The 22,034-nt window shown below is 42.4% G+C and overlaps 1 protein-coding gene across 1 annotated transcript in view; it reads left to right on the top strand.

Annotated features, from left to right (window-relative positions):
• Nucleotides 1–22,034, top strand: part of COL24A1 (collagen type XXIV alpha 1 chain) — a 333,005-nt gene that overhangs the window by 247,972 nt on the left and 62,999 nt on the right. Inside the window, exons 42-47 of the mRNA XM_061633547.1 lie at nucleotides 1,290–1,346; nucleotides 5,858–5,911; nucleotides 6,808–6,861; nucleotides 7,026–7,079; nucleotides 18,142–18,195; nucleotides 20,350–20,457. Of these exons, the coding sequence (XP_061489531.1) occupies nucleotides 1,290–1,346; nucleotides 5,858–5,911; nucleotides 6,808–6,861; nucleotides 7,026–7,079; nucleotides 18,142–18,195; nucleotides 20,350–20,457 (381 nt within the window). The remainder of the gene's footprint in view (nucleotides 1–1,289; nucleotides 1,347–5,857; nucleotides 5,912–6,807; nucleotides 6,862–7,025; nucleotides 7,080–18,141; nucleotides 18,196–20,349; nucleotides 20,458–22,034) is intronic.

The following is a 22,034-nucleotide window of genomic DNA, read 5'->3' as shown; positions in this document are numbered from 1 at the left end:
AAACTCAGTTAATGAAATCACTTGGATTAGGTGTGCCATAGCACAGATCCACAGTTTTACAACATAGATGCACCAATATTTGGCCAAATTAGGTGACTGATAATACGGCCTGCAGGGCCTGCACTGTTTGGGATCAGGGCCTCTACTGATTCTTCTAATCCATATTGTCACATCAGACCCATGGCTCCCAACAGTGCAGACATTTCCTACAGGTCATCATATTAGACTCTACACTTGTTAGGCACTTCACTGATTGCATTTGTTCTTAGGGGTACATGAGTACTCTTTGCAGTGAAAGGGGGCAGTGCTTTTCACGCGTTCCATGTGGATGGATGAAGAGCCCTCGGATTTCCCCATGTTCAGCAGTGACTGTAGCCTCTGCCTTTTTCTTCCTTGTCCCCCAGCAGAGGTGGAGCAGCCAGAAGTTGCATGGAAGCATGGGATTTCCAAAGCGCACAGCGCAGACACCTTTCCAGTCTTCAAAAATTTCTCCATTCATTTTAAGGGGCAAAAGCTGCAAATAAAATGTAACTTCAAATAAGATGGTAGCTTCTTAAGTGCAAAGGGATGCACCTTCAGACCTGCCTCTCTACACTGAATAGAAAATCTTAGTTCTAAAACTCCTTAGCACAGATGCTCCATGTGTGCACCAGGGGGCATGGCTTTTCTGTGTGAAAATTAACTTTTAGGATTGCAGACTCACAGGATAGCATCCATCTAAAATATCTACTTTTACCCATTTGTGTGTGATAGTGATGCCTTTACAAAATATCCGTAAGCACTCTTAAGTAAATTATTGTGCTATACAATGTAGTATACATAATGATGACTTTTTATTAATAAATATTGCTTCAGATACTGTTTTACTTTGTTGGGTCTGACATAATTAGATTATGTGTCTGTTTGTTAGTGTTGTAGAAATGTTCAAATTACTACAGATACACTCTTGTACCCATTTACCTGGACTCAAGTCCCATTGATCTCAGTGCAATTTATTTTTGAGGAGACATACATAGGATATCTAGCAACTGAACTTACTACTTGAACATACTTTTTGTGTGAAGCAGCAAGTATATGGTTCTTCAAAATGAGGAATTATAAAATCTGTTTGCTGAGGGGACGCTACAGGAATAACTATCAAAACCGCAAAATAGTTTATGTAAATTGTATAGTACCTTTTTGCATATGTATGCCATGAATAGGGAATGTGTTTCAAATTTTCATGACTGTTTACTAATAATACTCTCAAATTTAATGACCTATAAACAATGGATTTGTTTTCTTTATAGGGTTACCCTGGGGAAGACAGCACATTACTAGGACCACCTGGGCCCATAGGTGAACCAGTAGGTCTTTCTTTATCCAGAAAACTATATATATGATTCAGAATTGGGCAGTAAATGGTGTTTCCCAAAATTATACTGTAGTATGACTAGAGTCACTTTGTACAAAGATGTGTAGATCTAGGTTAGTTGTTTTAAAATATGTATATTTCAATTTGCACAAATTCCACCTTTTTCATTGTTACTGGTATTCTGAATGCATTTTTCTGGAAGGAACTAATATAAGGAGTGCTAAGAGTCCAAACAAAATGTGACACTAAATGTGTGGTTAGAAACTAAGTCAGGGTTTTAAGTAGTTTAATAATAGAGGGGGTGTCTATGGGTACGTCCAGGGGGGTTCATAGGGATTGTAGCACGCAAGGAGAGGAGGTTTAACTTTGTCCTTCACATACATATTATTATTATTATTATCATTATCATCATCATTATTATTATTATTATTTATTACGTTTGTATACCGCCCCGTAACTGAAGCTCTCTGGGCGGTTTACAACAATTAAAAACATTAAAAACAAATATACAAATTTAAAAACAATTTTTTTAAAAAAAAATTAAAAACACATCCTAAAATGCTGGGGAGAAGAGGAAAGTCTTGACATGGCCGTGAAAAGATAACAGTGTTGGCGCCAGGCACACCTCTTCAAGGAGATCATACCATAATTTGGGGGCCACGACTGAGAAAGCCCTCTCCCTTGTTGCCATCCTCCAAGCTTCCCTTGGAGTAGGCACCTGGAGGAGGGCCTTTGATGGTGAGCATAGTGTACGGGTGGGTTCGTGACGGGAGAGGCGTTCCATCAGGTATTGTGGTCACAAGCCGTGTAAGGCTTTATAGGTTAAAACCAGCACTTTGAATCGAGCTCGGAAACATACAGGCAGCCAATGCAAACGGGCCAGAATTGGTTTTATATGTTCGAACTGTCTGGTCCCTGTTACCAATTTGGCTGCTGCATTTTGCACAAGCTTCAGTTTCTGAACCATCTTCAAAGGCAGCCCCACGTAGAGTGCATTGCAGTAATCTAACTTGGAGGTTACCAGAGCATGGACAACTGAAGCCAGGTTATCCCTGTCCAGATCGGGGCGTAGCTGGGCCACAGGGCCAGTTCTAAAGGGTGGCCAGGTGTTGCACTGGCTCGAGGGCCCCCTGAGGGGCCCCTCTGGCCCCCTGCCATGGATCGCACGGCGAGAGCTTTGGAGTGCCCGCCATTCCCTTGCTTAACCTACCTTGTTCTGCGGTTGTACATGCAGCACTGCCCTTAACAAAGATGGCAGCTGAGGTTTCCCTAAGGGGCTGAAGCCTCTGCCGCCATCTTGGCTGATGGCATACATACGTGTTGCGCGTGCGCATCCCTGCCATGAACCAAGATGGCGGCAGAGGCTTCAGCCCCTTAGGGAAACCTTGGCCGCCATCTTTGTTAAGGGCAATCGCAGAACAGCTGAGAAAGGTAGGTTAAGCAAGGGAATGGCGGGGCGTGCGATCTGCGGCAGCGATCCTGCCACGAATCACGGAAGGGGAGTGCCACTTTGTTTTTTTTTTTCAATAATTTTTATTCAGATTTTCATAAAACATACAAGACGAAATCATAAAACATTCAAAGACAAAAAACAAAATCAAAAATAGTTAAACAAAAAGAAAAAAAGAAAAAAAAAACAAAAATAAAAAATAAAGAGTAAAATATTGACTTCCCATTTGTCAAAGATCAAATCAGTTATAAGTCTATAATATATAACAATCCTGTCTCTTAAGTCATATTATAAAATCACTTTCCTCCAGTAGTTCTTACTTAATCATCAAATCTCATAAACATTACTTTATTCTTTCCACAAAAAGTCAAAGAGAGGTTTCAATTCTTTAAGAAATATATCTATCAATTTTTTTTTCCAGATAAGCATATCGATTAATCCATCTCATTACTAATTATGATAATCTTATTGTCATAACCATAGTCAAAATAAACATTTCAATTAATCCATCACATCAGAATCTGTTAGGTTCAGTAATTTCAGTAGCCATTGTTCTATTATCCCTATTAGTTCCATTTTCCATCTTCCATCTTCAGTAGTCTTGTTAAGTCCAGTAATTTCAATATCCAATCTTCCATTATCAGTATTCCATAATAATCTTGCTGTCAAAGCCATAGTCATATAGTAAGAGTCTGATGGGAATTACCTCTATCCCAAATATTTTCTTGCCATCCATTCTGAATAGGTTGCTGAAATACTGCTGTAAAATCATATCTCTGTTCTTTTTTTCAAAATACACTGGGTCATCTCTTGAAAGTTTTTCCATTGTCACATGGCTGCAGTTAATTCCATAGATTTTCTCTATATTGGGCTCCATCACATCATTCCAGTCCAGAAGATTATCCATGCCATTGATAACTTTATCTCTAGAATCTTCATTAATTTCTTCAGAGATAACATTGAGTTCCAAACAATTGATTTTATTTCTAAAGTCCATAGACTCCAAATCTTGTTCCTGTTCCACGTTTGTTCCAATCTCCGGGATCTCCTCTCTCACAGGGACCCCTGTTCCAGTCTCCAGGGTCTCCTCTCTCACAGGGACCCCTTTAATCTCCTGTGTCTCCAAACAATAGATTTTGTTTCTAAAGTCCATAGACTCCAAATCTTTTTCCTGTTCCACGTTTGTTCCAATCTCCGGGGTCTCCTCTCTCACAGGGACCCCTTCCAGGGTCACCTCTCTCACAGGGACCCCTATATCTTTAATCTCCTGCTTCATTTTACTCAATTCAATTTTCAGCTCCTTACAACCCTGTCGCAGGTTTTGTTTCGTTATCTCAATCTCATCCATTATTTTCTGAAACATAGTTATTTCCAGATTCTCAGCCACTTTCTTAATTGCCATTTTAAAAGAAAAATATAGGAAAACCACTTCTTATTTCAGCAACAATTGGGTTAATACTCCAAACTTGGTGACATCACAGTATAAACAGAGCAGACAGCCTTATCTCTCCATGCTTAAGTAAACAAAATGCAGTTCCCAGGATCGAAACAATTAATGGCGGTCGTCAGGAAACAGATTCGTCAAAATAAAATAGACCAAAAAGAGAGTAGTCTCAGACAATATAATATTCTTCAAAATAAAAATCTGGAATAGAAATCCCTCTTCTGTGTATATCTTTAGAATGCAAATCCAGGACAGCTTTTTGCAACAAAAACAGAGATAAGCTATTAATTAGTGAGTAGCAGAGAGAAGTTATGGCTCCCCAGTGAGATGTCAAAAACCGATCAATCTGGCAAATCTCTTTTAAACAGCAACAATTTAAGTCAAGTAAAAGAAAAATATAGAAAGAAGGGTGCTTGCCTGTTAGTGCGTTCTCTCTTAGAAGATAAGATGAACGTTCGCTTTATCAGATAGAGCTTGTTGTTGAAAATCCGTCCCACCTTCGTCGGCTGGACCTCGTCCCATAAATTAATGAGATCTGGTCGTCCCAACAAAAATAGGCTTTGAGGTTAATCTCTTCGTTTCTCCCTACCCGGGAGAAGTTTAATCAGTCAAAAAAAAAAAAAACTGACTGATATATCTGAATAAGCTTCTTTTGAGGCAGGAGCCCGTCTCAAAAGCAGGCACAGGCTAAGTCACCCTTCCCGGAAGTCTCCAAGGGGAGTGCCACTTTGGAGGGTTCAGACTTCTATATAAATGCGAAGTCCAACCAAGACTTTTGGCATAGTGTCACTGGTAATTTGGAACATTGTTCCTCTTAAAATCAGACAGATGCCTACAATTCTGATATTTCATCATTTGCTGAAAACATTTTTGTTTTGCCAAGTGGTTTTAGAGAATTAATTTGATTCAGTATTTTTTATGTATAATTTATTAGGGTTTTCACACTATTACAATAAAACTATACAATCCTTTATTCCCTCCCCACCCACCTGCCCCTACCTCCCTCTGCCCTCATGCCTACCTTTTTTTTCTGATGTTCAGTTGTTTAGTACTGTATGTTATGTTCGGCATGTTCAGGTTCATACAGTAGGGCCCCGCTTCCCTGTGCTTCGCTTCCTGGCGTTCCGCTAATGCGGCGGCTTTCGTTCCCCGTTTTAAAACCGCTTTTGCGGCATTTTTGCGTGACGCGCCCCATTATGCTCAATGGGGTTCCGCTTTACGGCAATTTCCGCTTTACGGCAGGGGTCCGGAACGGAACCTGCTGTATAAGCGGGGCCCGCCTGTATGCTCTGATAAGGGTTAAGGTAAATGTGTGTCAGTGTTCTGCTGGAGTCCCAAATTAACAGCTGTTGGGTTGGAGAAGTGTCCGTCACTGTATTGCATTGCATTCCACCTTCCAGTTATGGCTTTTACTCAGTGAAGAGTTCCAGAAATGTAGTCCAAACCTTTTGAAAGTTTGATTTTTCTATATGTAGTTTATGAAGGAGAATTGATTATTTGTTCTGTACTTTAATCATGTTTCTTTTCTTTTGAATATACGTTTCCATTTCTTATTATAATGCAGCCATATTTCAAATGAAATTTTAAACAGTCTGGACTTTTTCTCTAGGGTCGTATTGGTGAACATGGAGAAAAAGGAGAACCTGGAGATGTAGGTTACAAGGTAAAATCCTGCTTTGATTTATATTTAAATATAGTTTACTCTGTATTTATTTTAAACCAGCAATAACAAACTGACTGTTACACATGTGAATGCATAATAAGTACAACCTCACTAAGACTGCAATCTTATACAATCTTACCTGGGAGTAAATTCCATTGAACAATGAATCTTTTGCCTAGATATAAATATAATTGCACTGTGAGATTGTGAATTACATCAGCACAGATGGCTATTGACAAAAATGTGGACAGGATCTGATGTCAGACAAATACTAGAAACTAATCAAAGTCCAGGTTCAGCTGTATCAGTGTCAACACTAGGAAACTGGGTAAAGATATGGGAACTGGCCAGATGGTTAAAGGTTAAAACTTGTTATATCTTTTACTCCTCTTTTTGAGAGCTAGTGTAGTGTAGGACTTGGACCAAGGAGGCACATAAAGGCATGTAAGTAAGCTACACTGACAAAAGTTAGATGTAGATATGTAGAAGGAAGGGGCAAGATTTATCAGGCCATGTGCCTGTGGGTTAAACAAAAGATATACTTTTGAATACAATCTGGCAATAGATGATTTCAGACAAAGCGGCTTGAATGGAGTATATCACAGGTACCTAACATGGTGCCTTCCAGATGTTGCATACTACAACTCCCATCAGCCCAGCCACCAAGACCAGCACTCAAGGTTTATGAGAGTGTTCGTCCACAGCATCTTGAACGCACCATGTTGATTACCCATGAGGTATATCGAGAAGGAGGCCCGTTGAGATGCTTAATATCTTGAACTACACTGAAATCAACATATTGAAATACACCTCAGCACCTTTCAAACTTGTTGTCTCACCAGAAGCTGATAACGTTAGTTGTCTGCCGGTTAATATGTGGTACTTCCTATTTCTAGGGTCACATGGGGCTCCCAGGACTTAGAGGTGCTATTGGACAACAAGGGCCACCAGTAAGTCTCTTGTAAAGTAGGTTCACTGTGTTGTACTTATATAGAGATCATAAAATAAATGGTGCTTCTACATTTATTACTACATGAGAAATCCCTGTTTATTTCCCATTTGCTTTGATATCTTCTAGGCTTTATTTATGTTGCTTTTTGTTTTTTCCCCAAAGGGTGAGCCAGGTGAACGTGGTGTACCAGGACCAAAAGGAGAGAAGGGATCTCAAGTAGGTAGAAAGGGGGGGAAATCATTTTTTGTGATATTTGAAATTAGAGTCCTGCAGCACTTTAAAGACTTTTAACAGTGACATTTACCAGCTTGCTTGCTTGTTTGTCTGCCTGTTTCCCTCTTCAGAACCTGTGGCAGTAAAAGGAATACCTTGTGTTGCTGAAGATACTGGAGCATCTCCCCCCGCTGCCCCAGTAAAGGGGACAGAGCCATGGCTGCTCTACCATTAGGCAGAAGGAGGTGGCTGCCTCAGGCAGCAATACTAGAGGGTGGGAAGTGGCGGCAAGGTGTTAGAGAACAGAGCTGTGTGTGTCATGTATCCTACCCTGCACCATCTAAGCTAACCTGGTTCCCTCAGGTGTGGTGAGGGATGCTGTTCCATCAGTGTTTGAAGTAAGAGTCAACTGCCAATCTGTTCAGCTTCTGTGTGTGCGAAGTAGGGAGACATCTTCTCCTTGGCCTCAGACAGCAAAATGTCTTAGGCTAGTCCTGAGCAGAGTCTATGTCTCTGCCAAGGAAACCTTTGTACTCTCTCTTAAATCCCATTTGCATTACACGTTAAAAGTAGTATTATACCAATATAAACAGTCATGGCTTCCCCCTGCCAAGAATCCTGAGAACTGTAGTTTACTGAGGGTGCTGTGAGTGACTTAACAATCAATCCCTCATTCCAGGGAACTCTGGGAACTGTAGCTCAGTGAGGGGAATAGGGGTCTCCTAAGAACTCTCAGCAATATCAGCATGAACCATTGAAAAAAGAATCCTAATGACTTCAGAAGCATAAAAAGCAGTAGTGTAGTGGCAAATTCAGAATTGCAGGGTCCCTTCATGATAGTCACATTCATGCCACGCCCCCCCTCCTTTTTTTGCTGCTGGGTTGAGAATGCCTTCCCTCACCACAACAGATGTTCCTAGGAGGTAATGAGGATGAAAGAGAACCATGTTAGCTACTGAGAAGAGTCTTCTCAGTGGCTAACTCATCTCCTTTCATTCTGATTGGCTCCAATCAGCAGGAAAGGACAAGGAAGCATGTTAGAAGACTCTTCTTAGTGGCTAACACTCTCCCCTTTCATGCTGATTGGCTTATATGATGCTGGAGACATAGAGACCTTGCTGGGACCCCGCTCCTAAAAATGTAAGGGGTCTAAGACACCCCCCCTGATAAAAACAGCAAGTAAAATAATCTCAGGTTAGATCTAGCCTTACCTTCCAAATGCCTGCTGAAAAAGAAGAAGCTATTGCCAGCTTTTAAAAGAAAAATACCCCTGTCCTGCCAAGCTTTACTGGGGAGAAGTATCCATAATTGAGAGTGCCATTTGCTGGAAGGGCCTTCTTCTTATCCCCCATCAGTCTAGTTTTATATTAAAAAGGTGTTTTGATTGAGGTCCTGTGTTATGCCCTCTTGTGAGTTTACAGAGGCATCTCTTTGACCACTGTTGGGAAAAAGTCATTGTACAAGATGATTCTTCTGTTTTTATTAAGTTCACTAGCTTTACATATCTCATTAGGACAGGGATGGGAAACCTGTAGTCCTCCAGATGTTGTTGGACTCACAACTCCCACCAGGCTCAGGTATCATGGCCAATGGCCAATAATGATGGGAGTCATAGTCCAACAACATCTGTGTGGGCCACAGGTTCCCCAGCCCTGCATTAGGTGATATGCATTGCACTGCTTAGGAATCAGTGGCAACTTGCAGGGGGCTAGGATTAAGGCGTTGATCTCAAGCTCAGGGAGCTTAACCTACATTGTGCTGTGATATCTGTGAGATAGCTCCTAGACTCCAGTAGTTAGAAAATAAGCAGCTGGAGATCTTTAAGCAGGGATATATTGGGCAGCATCATTTTTGGGCAATTGACTTTCTGGCTTTTAACCATTATCTTTTTTATTTTGTTTGAAGAGTTGTCAAGCTTCCTTCCTTCCTTCCTTCCTTCCTTCCTTCCTTCCTTCCTTCCTTCCTTCCTTCCTTCCTTCCTTCCTTCTGTTTTTTTTCAACTGTTTCTTCTCTGGACATACTGAATCATTTTATTTTAAAACTATTATTTTAACCAGATCTGGAGGAACATCTTGGTTAATAAATACCACCATTAAGAGACTCTGTATGCCTTGTAGAACTTTTGCCCTATGTTGTTTTGAACAGCCTCTCTCTCCCTCACCATTGGAAGCCGCTTTTGGAATCTAAGTGAATTTTAAAAGCAGTGAATATGGCATGCAGGGGTTACTATTCTTGGACAGTAGGAGTCTGTTGTCTCACTTTGGCATGGTCAGGCTCTAAAGGAGCTCTTCTGGATTCTGGCCATGGTACAAATCCATTCAAATTCATTTGTAAAGAAAGCACAGCTGGGTCACAACACATACATCTTTGGTATAATGAGTATTGGGTAGCATCCAGAAAACCAAGTATATATGTTCCATTTCTAAATAATACTTTGACTTGGATACAGTGAAAGCTGCCAAATAAATGTTATGCTCTGCCACAGAGTGACTTTTAAAACATCTTTAAAGGATTACATAAAGAATGATTTGTAATATTGCCGTCGCACTTTCAGATTTCCACTTTCAACCAGGTCTTGCTGCAGTAAAATTTTCTGAGGGATATGTGATAATCCGTGACTCAAAGTGCACCTCATTTTATTAACTTGCATATCTCAGTAGTTTTGTAAAGCCTATACTGAGATCACTAAGCTTTAACTTTGGTAGTGCATGTATAATATAGTACCAAAAATTCCTAGCCTCTTCTTGCAAACTTTCCGTTACATCCCTTAGGCTGAAAATTTATATCAGGGTTTTATTCCTAGAAATAGTTTTAACAACCAGAAGCTTAATGAAAAATGCACATCTGCTATGAAACATGTGTCCATGACTTGAGCAATACTGTTCTGTTCTACAAAACAGATCAGGAGTCAAAATAAAATATGACCTACTTTTCTTTTAAATTAGGAGTGGGGAATCATTTTGGCTTCACAGGCCAAATTCTTATCAAAATCACCCTTGTGGGCCAAATTTGACTGTTGGGCAGGACTGTCCGCCTGTCAATTGCATAGCATTATTATGCTGCCACATGATTAACAGGTGGGTTGTCTTGCCCACCTGTCAAAATCCCTTGTGGGGATTCCCAAGCACCCAACAGCAAGCTGCATCTTACAGACGGCTTGGGGGGGGGGCAAAGGGGAAAAAGAAGTTTATTTCGCCCCTTCATTTTTCCCTGCTGCCACTGTGGGAAGCGCGAGAAAGAAGTCTGTATTTTAAAATGCAGGCTTCTTTCTTGAGCTTTCCTCAGCAGCAGCAGCGGGGTTAAATCTTGCCGCAATGGCTGCAGGCATCTGTTCCCTCTTAGGAACAAAAACCCACAGCCAATGCAAAATTGAACAAGTGACGCCAGCTGACTGACAAGTGGGCATGATTTGGAGAAAATGACATAGGCCAAAATGGACCTCTTGGCAGGTCAAGATTTGCCTGCAGACTGGAGGTTCCCCACCCATATTAAATAGGTTCCAAATTAGTAACAAATATAAAATTACATGGGAGGGTTCATATGTAATGCTAAGGCATTCGTTCAGCATTAGAAGGACAAGCCTAGGCAAATCTTGCATGCTCCTCCCTCTTTTGAGCCGCGTCATCGTCCGCGCCCACACCCCCGCCGTCTTCTGCGGTCATTTTTAGCCTCGTCTTCCCGAGGAGCCCTACGCCCCATAAAGCGCCACTGCTGGAGGACAGAGGCGCCGTTTGGGGCTAATTTTTGGGAGTTCTTCAAGGGGAGAAGAACTGGCAGCTGGAGCCAGCCTGGAAATTGGCAGAAAAAAAAGTAACTTCTGGACTTGATCCGTGCCATTAACAGACAGCTTTGAGAGCAATAAGGCATTTTGCTGTAGTTTTTAGGGCGGGGGGCCTGCCTGATTGGCGGACGGGAGGTGGGCCATGTGCAGACCGGAGGAGGGTACCGTGGGGAGGGTGGGGGGCCATGACATTAAAAGGCTAGGCGGCAGATTCTGGAAAGGCGCACGTGGCAAGCCACGCCAGTCTAGGGGAACAAGGGATAGATGCTTAATATCCATCCCTTGTTCCGGGCCTGTCCATAACCAGAAGATAACTGGGGGACGCAGGACTCCATCTGACCTTCAACTGCTGTTGTGTAATGCCAGGTCTGCGGCGCAAAAAACAACGCTCATTCATGATATGATCCTGGATGAGAGCGCAGACCTGGCATGTATTACGGAGACCTGGCTGGATGAGGTCTCAGCTCCCACGCTTGAGGCCATGTGTCCAGCTGGTTTCCAATACGCACAGCAGCTGATGGTTGGTAGGCGGGGAGGGGGAGTGGCAGTCTTTGGGGGTCTTTGGTTTTCGCCAGGCCCCCTCTCCATGCGACCAAGTTTGTTGACTGTATGTACTGGAGGTTGGGCCCAAAGGGCAGTTTAGGGATTCTACTTGTGTACCGCCCACTCCGCTGCGCAGTAGACTCCCTGACCGAGGTGCTCGAGGTGGTCTCGGGTGTACGGATGCTCTCTCCCAACCTATTGGTTTTGGGGGACTTCAACATGCACGCCAAGACCATCCTCACTGGGGCCCCTCGGGATTTCATGGAAACCATGACTTCCTGGGAACTGCACCTTAGTAATATAGGGCCCACCCATATAGCCGATCATGCTCTTGACCTTGTGTTTGTCTCGGGAGGGGAGGGAAGTGCTCTGGAAATGGGGGCTGTTTCTTCCAGTCCCGTGTCATGGTCAGATCGCTACCTGGTGAGAATAGACCTCTCATTGCCACACACCCTCCGCAGGGGACAGGGACCGGGACCTATTGGAATGGTCCGCCCCAGACGCCTGATGGATCCTAATGGATTCCTGAATGCGCTGGGAGATTTGGAGCCGGCTGAAGGGCGCCCAGTCGAAACCCTGGTGATGGAGTGGAACAGGGAGATCACTAGGGCAATAGACCGGGTGGCTCCGAAACGTCCTCTCCCCCTGAATAGAACTCAGATAGCACCCTGGTATACACCACGGTTGCGGGGTCTGAGGCAGGTGGTGAGACGACTAGAGCGCCGGTGGCGGAAATCTTGCTCTGAAAACGATCGGACACTGGTTAGAGCAGCAATAATGGCCTACCAGGTGGCAATAAGGGCAGCAAAGAGGGAATTCTTTGCTGCCTCTATTGCGTCGGCAGAGTGTTGTTCCAGGAGGTTGTTCCAAGTGGTCCGAAGCCTGGTCGGTCCAGTTGCTCAGGAACCCATGGAGCATTCTAAAGCCTCCTGCAACATATTTGCTAAACACTTTGCCGACAAAATCGAGCGCTTGAAGAACATGATTCCGTACGCCGTGGACACAGGAAGTGAGCCAGAGTCGGCCAGTTGCATTCCGGTCCGATGGGATCGGTTTCAGCCTCTTCCTTCCGAGGAAGTGGGCAAGGTGCTCTCTACTGTGAAGCCAACCACCTGTCTGCTGGATCCTTGCCCGTCATGGCTCATTATGAGCTGTAAAGAGAGACTGGGCGAAGGGATCAAGGCAGTGGTAAATGCATCCTTGGAAGAGGGTACAATGCCATTAGCCCTCAAGGAGGCAGTAATAAAGCCCATCTTGAAAAAGTCCTCCTTGGATCCCCATGTGTTGGACAACTTCCGCCCAGTCTCAAATCTACCATTCTTGGGCAAGGTGATTGAGTGAGCGGTGGCTAAACAGTTACAGAGACACTTGGATGAAACAGATTATCTAGATCCATTCCAGTCGGGTTTCAGGACTGGACATGGAACTGAAACAGCCTTGGTCACCCTGGTGGATGATATGAGGAGGGCATTGGATAGGGGAGAATATACCTTCCTTGTCCTTCTGGACCTCTCAGCGGCTTTTGATACCGTCGACCACAGTATCCTTTTAAATCGCCTGGAGGGATTAGGAATAGGGGGCATTGTTCTACGATGGCTCCGTTCCTATCTCTCAGACAGGCAACAACAAGTAGCATTAGGGGATGAGGTTTCAGACCCTTGGCCTCTCAATTGTGGAGTCCCACAGGGTTCTACCCTCTCCCCTATGCTATTTAACATCTATGTAAAGCCGCTGGGGGGCATCATCAGGAGATTTGGGTTGCAGTGTCACCAATATGCGGATGACACTCAGCTCTATCTCTCGTTTAAGTCCTCACCAGAATTGGCTGTGGATACCATGTCCAAGTGCCTGGAATCCGTAAGTGGATGGATGGGAAGGAATAGGCTGAAACTGAACCCCAATAAGACCGAGGTGTTACTCGTGGGAGACAAGAGAAGGTTGGGGGATATAGACCTGGTGTTGAATGGGGTAAAGTTGCCCCTGAAAGACCAGGTTCGCAGCCTTGGGGTCATTCTTGACTCCCAGCTGTCCATGGAGGCTCAGGTTTCGGCAGTGAGCCGGGCAGCTTGGTATCAACTTCATCTGATACGGAGGCTGCAACCCTACCTTCCCACCTGCTCCCACGTGTGATACATGCCCTGGTCTCCTCTCGCTTAGACTACTGTAATGCGCTCTACGTGGGGTTACCCTTGAAAACGGTCTGGAAATTACAACTGATACAGAATGCGGCGGCTCGTTTGATCAAGAACAGCTGCCGCCGTGACCATATCACCCCGGTGTTAGAAGATCTACACTGTTGTTTACTGGGCCCAATTCAAGGTGTTGGTACTGACCTTTAAAGCCCTATACGGTTTCGGCCCAGTTTATTTGAAGGAGCATCACCAATTATGCCGCCTGACCTTCTCTCGGTCCCGCCGGTCAAAACAGCAAGGCTGGTGCGGACCAGAGAGAGAGGGCATTTTCGATTGTGGCCCCCACCCTCTGGAATTCCCTTTCGATCTGTGTCATGCCCCCTCCCTGACAGTTTTCCGCCGAGCCTTGAAGACCTGGCTATTCAGGCAGGCCTATGGTATCTCTGGGGTGGGTTAGTTTTAATGTTGTTTTAACTGGAAGAGGGATCTAGATAATTATTGACTGTGGTCCTCTTTGTTTTTATATTGTATTTTGCTATGTTGTTGTACGTCGCCTAGAGTGGCCATTCACTCGGCCAGATGGGCGACTCAAAAATAAAATTTTATTATTATTATTATTATTACTATTTTATTCCCTGTCAGTGCCACCGTGAAGAGGAGATTGGAGATATTCACTTCTTTTTTAAATCAACCATAGATTAGTGTGTAATCTGAACCCTAACTGAGGTTAGTCTTCACTGTGTTTTGTTGAAACAAGCCAGCTTCTTAAATTACAGTTTAAAAATGGCTTGTTACATCAAACCATGGTTAAAATTAACCAGAGTTTGTTGGTTTCAAATTACACTGGAAGCTGTGGCCAATCAAAAATAGAACCAAAAGCATGCTGAGGATGGTGGTGATAGAAAGCCTGTATGCCTAAGGTCATTCTTGTAATTCATTAGAGATTATCATTATATCCAAATCAGTCCAGTCAGTTCACTTAATCTCTAATTTGGAAATACTGTGAATGCACTGGGATAGTGAATCCACATGCACACTCCTTGTGGCTGATGGTAACCAAGTTGTATGCCTGATTCCCCTGAGACTACTACATTAAAAGGAGGTGAAATTACTGTGTGAATCCAGGACATTATGCATATGGATGTACGCGATGGTGCCTTTAGTACATTGCACATTGCATTTATGGAAAGGGTACAAGTGTAAGTCTATTTATTTATTTATTTAATATCCTGCCCTTCCTCCCAGAAGGAGCCCAGGGTGGCAAACAAGCAGTAAAACACTAAAAACATCTTAAAAACTAAACATCTTAAAAAGCATCTTTAAAACAAAACATCTTAAAACATTTTAAAAACATATTTAAAACAAAAATCTTTAAAAACATAAACAATTCTATCCCAAATGCAGGCTGAGATAAGGTCTCCACTTAAAAGACTTGTTGAAAGAGGAAGGCCTTCAGTAAGTGCCAAAAAGACAGCAGAGATGGTACCTTTCTAATATTTAAGGGGAGGGAATTCGAAAGTGTAGGTGCCACAATGCTTCCTATGTTGTGCGGAATGGACCTCATAGTGAGATGGTATCTGCAGGAGATCCTCATCTGCAGAGCGTAGTAACTGACTGCCTATATAGGGGTAAGATTATCTTCCAGGTCTATTTTCCCCTTACAAACACACATATACACAACACATACACAACACACACACACATAGTGGGATTTAAAAATGAGATTGTGTGAACCAGTCCAGTGTGCTTTTTGAAGGGGATGTGGGCAGCTGTAACAATTCAAATGCCAATGATGCATAATAATATTCACCAATAAGCAAAAAACCTTGCAGTTTAAGAACTTACCTATAGCCAACAGATATTTCTATCCAACTTTAAAAAGCAGGGAAATTAGGCCACTATAGTGAATGCACCAGGGGAGCAGAAGACCTGACCTCCTCTCTGAGATATTGAACTGCCCTACAAATTTGTAAAAATGCAAACACCATTTGGGTTGGTCTTTCACAGTCCAATCCACTTCCCGTGTAGCTTGGAAGAATTTGGTACCGTGAGGAGGTGGAGGAGGAAGGGCAGAGGGGGAGGAGGAGGACAAGGTTGATCATTTGCGTGCTTATTGAGTTCAGTGGGATTTACTCCCATACAATCATGCTTAGGATAGGTAAAACTGATGTGGGGGAGGGGCAGGAAAGGCAGGAGAAAGGCAGAGAGGGGAGGAGATTCAGTGGGTAGGCACTGGGCAGAGGGGAAATCTCTTACCTTTCCAAAAGGAAAACATTGTGAACAGTATAATTGTTTTTCAGTGTTTCCTCCACCTTTTTATTCTACAGCAGGCACATGTATCCTCCCACCCAAAATTAAACCAAAGCTGTCACTGGCCACATTCACACCAGACCTTTATTCCACTTTAGACAGTCATGGCTTCTCTAAAGAATCCTGGGAAGTGTAGTTAGTGAAGGGTGCTGAGAGTTGCTAGGAGATGTCCTGTTCCCCTCACAGAGCTTCAGTCAGAACGGCTGACTGTTAAACCACTCTGGCCATTGGAGCTCTGTCAGAGGAATAGGAGTCTCCTCTCAGCACCCTTCACAAACTACACTTCCCAGGATACTTTGGGGGAAGACATGACTGTCAAAAGTGAAATCAAGATCAGGTGTGGGTGTGGCCCCCTAATTAGCCAAGCCAAGCAGCTGTGAGTCTGGCTTTTAGAACACTGACAGTTGATTTTTACTGAGTATTCCAAGGCTTAACATTGAGTTTAATGTTAAATGTCTTTAATTAAAAATCAGCTAGGCATCTTTATAACTTTTAAACTGCCGAAGATGAAGGTCAGAGTATGGGGCAAGGTCAGTGTTAGGATTACAGGTACTCTGTGAACATGGCTGATTTTTAATGAATTTCAACAGATTATGAGAACTATGACAGAAAAAAGTCCAAAAGGGGTCTGATTTTTTTCTCTTTCTTTTTACACTTTGGACTCTCGATTCTCTGTTTTGTGTATCGTCATTAAAATTTAGAGGGTTGTTAAGCAAGTGTTTCTGAGTTCAGGACTATAGGTTTTGTAAGGTTTTGTTTTAAAATGAGCTTATGGGAAGGATCAGAATGGCATGGGGGGTATTTTCAATTTAACATTGCGGAATGCGAAAAATCCATGCTGGCTATAGTATACGGCCACTCTTGTGGCTGTATAATAACTTACATTTATGCTTAAGAAACTGCTGTAGATATTGATAACAGTTAAGTGAAATGACATTGTCCTGGTTCATAAAAAACAATCTCAGGCCGAGAAGCCATGTTTACAGATCCTGGTTTCAAATCCTAGCTGGTAAGCAGTGATTAAAACAATTTTTCTGATTTAGCTGTAACAGGACCCTTTTTTTAACAAGCCACAAACTCAACACTGAAGCAGGGTGTGTGAGGGGAATGGTAAAGATGGATGGAATGCACAGTACCACAACGTGTTCTTGGGCTGACATACAGTGGTTTCTTTTCAGCCCAGGATTGTTATGTCTGATTGAACTGCATAATTCCCTCTAGGGTTGCCAGGTTCAGGGCCGAGACTGATCCTGTATCTTTAGGAGAAGAGAAAGTCAGCCAAGTGCAGGTGTTCTTGCAACACTGTAATGGGAAAAACCACAAGGTGGAATTCTCCCTTCCCCTGCACAACTTTTAAAGATACAGAAGACCTCTTGGTTGCTACGCCCGGCTTCCACGAGGTCTTCTGTATCTTTAAAAGCTGTGCAGGGGAAGGGAGAATTCCACCTTCTGGTTTTTCCCATTACAGTGTTGCAAGAACACCTGCACTTGGCTGACTTTCTCTTCTCCTAAAGATACAGGATCAGTCTCAGGCCCTGAACCTGGCAGCCCTAATTCCCTCTGACGAGCTGGGTAATTAAGGAATATTGTACTTACTTCTTGGAGGCAGTAATTCATCTATCTAGAAGGAAATGCAGTGCTTGTCAACCCAGCTTTATTATCTACAGACATGTAAACAGTTATATTTTTAAAATAGTTACTTTAAAACTTTTATAATAGATGGTCCTCTGTGAAAAGCAGCAAGCAGAGAAGGCAATGTACTAAGGCCAGATTCTCTTCCCAATGTGTACCTTTCATCTTTGCATAGAGGCAATGTTTTATGAATGTTCTCCTTGTACTGAGACCTTAATCATATTGTCCTCTTTGAGAACAATCAAACTACTCCAGTGATATTTCATATGTTTATATGAAATGCCTCAAACTCTTTAAATAGAGGACACTTGTAAAAGAAAGTAAGATTCCAACCTAACCAACCTGTGAACTCAGTCAGTTCAGCCCAGTCCAGTCATACTCTCTCATAAATGAAATGTTGCCCAAAAAAGTAACCTGGGGGAAATGATGATATGTTTAGTGAATCAGTGTGGTGCTTTGACATGCATTGCACCCAAGAAGGAAGAATATCCAACCAATTTATGATCTTAGGTTATGATCTTTGAAATGGAAGTGTTTCTTGTGTTCTTTGGCCCTAATGCTAGATAATAGATATCCTTGTAGCTCTTTTATGAGAGAAATACAGGCTCCTACTCTGTTGTTACATTTCATCAGTTTTATCAGTTGACAGATGTTTCGAAATCTCTAGGGTCCTACTGGGAAAAAAGGAATGAGTGGTCAAGCTGGGAAACCTGGAATGTCTGTAAGTAAGCAAACGGTTTGTTCATCATACACTTAGATACCCACCATAAATACAAATTACTTGATGCAGGCAGTGACAGGCTAGTGATGAACAACAGCTAATCTAATAGAGTTATCTCATCTAACCTCCAAGGTAGAAAATCTGTGTAACTTTTTAAATTGTACTGTGTGCATGTTTCACCTTTACATCACAATTCTTTACATTTTACTTAGACTGTGTTCAATGGGGCTTGCTTCCTAGTAAGTGCAGTCTAACAGAGCTTTACAGAGACACACATCACATTTAAAGCACATTGTTTTCCCCAAAGAATCCTGGGAACTATAGTTCCCGGTTCCCAGTACCTTAACAAACTACAGTTCCCAGGATTCTTTAGGGGAAATAATGTGCTTTAAATGTATGGCATGTACATAACCATAGTTGCACACTCAATTATTAAATAATGAATGCAGACCAATTTCAGTCTAAAACAGATTCTTCTCTTATATGTTATTGATGCATACATTTCTCCAGTCTGAATGTATATATATTCCTAAGAATTGTCCCTTCTGTATACACATGTGGCATCCTTAGCTTCCAATTCCAGCTGTTACTGAATAGACAAGTATTTTGAGGGAACTAAACTACTCTCTGGTGGGTGGCTACTTTGTGGCTGATATCCACAGCACTGAACAGATTAGGTCTAATGATGACCTTTATAGAAATTTGGTTCCATAGGTTTGGAGCATGGTCTTTTTTGTTGTGGCTCTGCAGCTGTAGGATATCCTTCCCAGGGATGTCTGCTAGGCTGATCCATTCTATATGATAGTTGAAATTTCTTTATTTCAGCAGGCTTTCAGCAGTGTCTAATGTTGTTTTTATTCACAATATATTCACTACAAATAACACTTATTATTTGCTTATTACTTAAATTATATATATTTCCTGCCTACAACACCAGGCTCAAGGTGGCTTCCAACTAATGAAATGTACAATAATCTTTGATACAAAAATGCAGAAAAAAACCTGCCCAGTTTGTTCAACATAGTGATGGCACTGTGTTGTGTGCTATTTGTCGATACACAAAGTAACAATCTATTGTTACATCTATAGGCTTTCACTTCTACAGCACTAACAGGGGATATACACAATGGCCGACTTCACATTACAGTAAGCCAAGGTTAATGACTTACCGAGAACAAGCAGCAGTGCACACTGTCCTTGTACAAGCAGGAGAAGCAAGTCATGTTGGCTTTTGTTAACATCTGAAACCATTATTGTGATTTATTTCTCCCAAACAAATCATAATCAGCAAGTCAAAATTTGGCTTGCTAGTTGTGATTTATTTAGGAGAAACAAATCACAATCCCAGTTTTAGATGTAACAAGCCAGATTTCATGACTTGCATCTCCTGCTCCCACAAGGAATGAGTGAAGTGAGAGCTATCAGGCAGCATCCACTAGCACACTGCTCTTTCAGTTAGTCATTAACCATGATTTTCCATCACGTCCAAACTGGGCCAGTATACGTCTAGTATGAGTGAATAATTGAATTCACTTGTCATTTGTAATGAAACTCATAAATTAAAAAAAAATCTTGGCACACTTTGGAGCAATTGAGTACTTTCATAAAGTTCTTTCCTCTTTTCTGATTTTTTCTGTAGTTGACTGGTTGTGTACCATATGTTTATTCTCCTCCTACAGAAGTTGAATGGTCTGTTCCGCTTTCCCTTAGTGATGGAAAGAGTGGCGGTAGTTGATGCAAAATGATATTTTTCTAAAAGAACTAATGTATGCTTTGTCACAACTGACAAAGACAAAACCAAACACACCAATATTATTTCCCCAAACAAAAGGAAGAAATCTCAAATTATCAAGTGTTTCATTCCAAAGATGACATGTTTAAAAACAAACAAAAGATGTCTGCTCTCAAACCTAAGGATTGTATCCAGCTAAGTTTAACTCAGAGTAAACCCATTGGAATTTATGGACCTAAATGAATCATGTGTATTATTGTCAATGGGTCTACTTTGAGTATAACATTGAATATAACCCTAAGTAACCAGTTTGAGCTATATAACTGTACTTATTAATTGTGTAAAAACTTAAGTAGTGTAGCCTAGCTTCAGATAATAGTTATTCAGCAGGGCTGTCCTAATATATCTCAAATTTATTTCAGGGTGAACCTGGTCCTTTAGGCCTGAAGGGTGTACTTGGCTATCCTGGACCAGAGGGCATCCCTGGGAATCCTGGAAGGCCTGGGTTATCTGGGCAACAGGGCCTTCCTGTGAGTAGCACTTACATTATTTTTTTCCACATGAGAGGTTATTTTTAAATAGTCTTTAAATATTCATACTACATCAGTAACATCTATAAGCAAGAGTTATATGGAAGAAGAAAATTACATAATTACTTCCCATCCTAGTATCACCTCTCCCTCAGGGCCATTCATTTGAGAAGCAACCATGTCATTTGTTTGTTAATGTGGTTTTTGTTTCTTGACTTGCCTATATGGTGTAGGTCCAAACTGTGCAGTGAAAACATATTAACCATATTTGGTCACCTTGTTGAACAGTCTTAGTGATGGTTGGGTGGAGTCCCAGTTTGCTTTAAGGTGGCCAGATGCAAAAAGGGCTAGGCTTCTGTAAGTTTATTATTGCTAATATTTATGTATTATTTAAAATATTTATACCCCACTCTTCATCAATACAGATACCAGGGCAGGGTACGCAGGCTGAATTTCCCTTCTCCCATGCACGTAAGATGATCTCAGGTGGGTTTTGACCTCCACCATGTGGTCAAAGGCAGAATAGCACTGTTCGATTTTTCTTGCTTCTTCTAGCTTTCCTTTAGCTTCGGGAAACCAGTTTTCTGTTCTGCCTTCACTGTGTGTGGTCAAATTCCTTGCGCTCTCTGCTTGCTTCCAAGATTCTGCTGTTCTTTCAGGCTGCTATTCTGTGGATTTTTGTTGTATTTGTGTGCGTGTTCTGTCTTTTTCTGTACTACCCCCCCCAAAAAAAACCTTTGTTACCTCTTATTTTATTGCGCTTGCCGTTTTCCCTTTCTATGCTTTGTCCTCTCCTTTGCAAAGGCTGGAAAACCAGCAAAGCAGCACAGCCAACAAACTGGCAAAACAACCCCTTAGCCACCCATCCACCACTCTGCTAGCTGGTCAGACATGCTGCAGCACAATCTCCCACCCAGCTATAGGGAAATCTAAGGAAAAGTTGGCAATGCCAGTAAGGAAGGCCTGGCCGCAACTTCCCACCTCCCAAAGCTCTTCCATAAACACAGCAGAAATTCATACATCTACTGCCAACCTCTCGTCCAACAGGCCAGAGAGTACTTTGGCAGTCCCTCATAGGAAGGGACTCCCCAGTAAGGGCAGCCGCGGCTCTCACTCCAGTCCTTATTACAATGGGTCTCAGAGACCATGAGGAGCTGGATATTAGACCCATGTTATTTTTACTGGAACGCCAGCCTGATCAACAGGGAGGATGCAGAGCAGGTGAAGGGGGAGAAACCATTTTGGCAGGAAACTGCATAGCAGCTTGCCTCTGAGGGTGATTTGAGTAGGGCTCTAAGAGATGCTTAGCAATTTTTAACTTTTCTTCAAGATGGATTGGCAATGGGCTACGTCCTAACATTGTCCGTTGCCAGGTATCAGCTCTCTCGGCCATTCTCTCAAAGTCTCAAGCCTTTAGGTTCACATTCTTATTTGAGGCGTTTTCTGCGTGAAGCGACCATATCTTCACCACCTACCCAGCACCATTTCCCATCCTGGGATCTTCACAAAGTACTGACAGCACTTCAGAAACCACCTTTTGAACCACTGAAGTCCATCCCTCTGCGTCTACTATCATT

The sequence above is a fragment of the Rhineura floridana genome, chromosome 6 (assembly GCF_030035675.1).
Source record: "Rhineura floridana isolate rRhiFlo1 chromosome 6, rRhiFlo1.hap2, whole genome shotgun sequence".
In the NCBI taxonomy this organism is placed as follows: Eukaryota; Metazoa; Chordata; class Lepidosauria; order Squamata; family Rhineuridae; genus Rhineura; species Rhineura floridana.
Note: the sequence above shows the minus strand (reverse complement) of the source record. Positions and strands in the feature narration are given on the sequence as shown.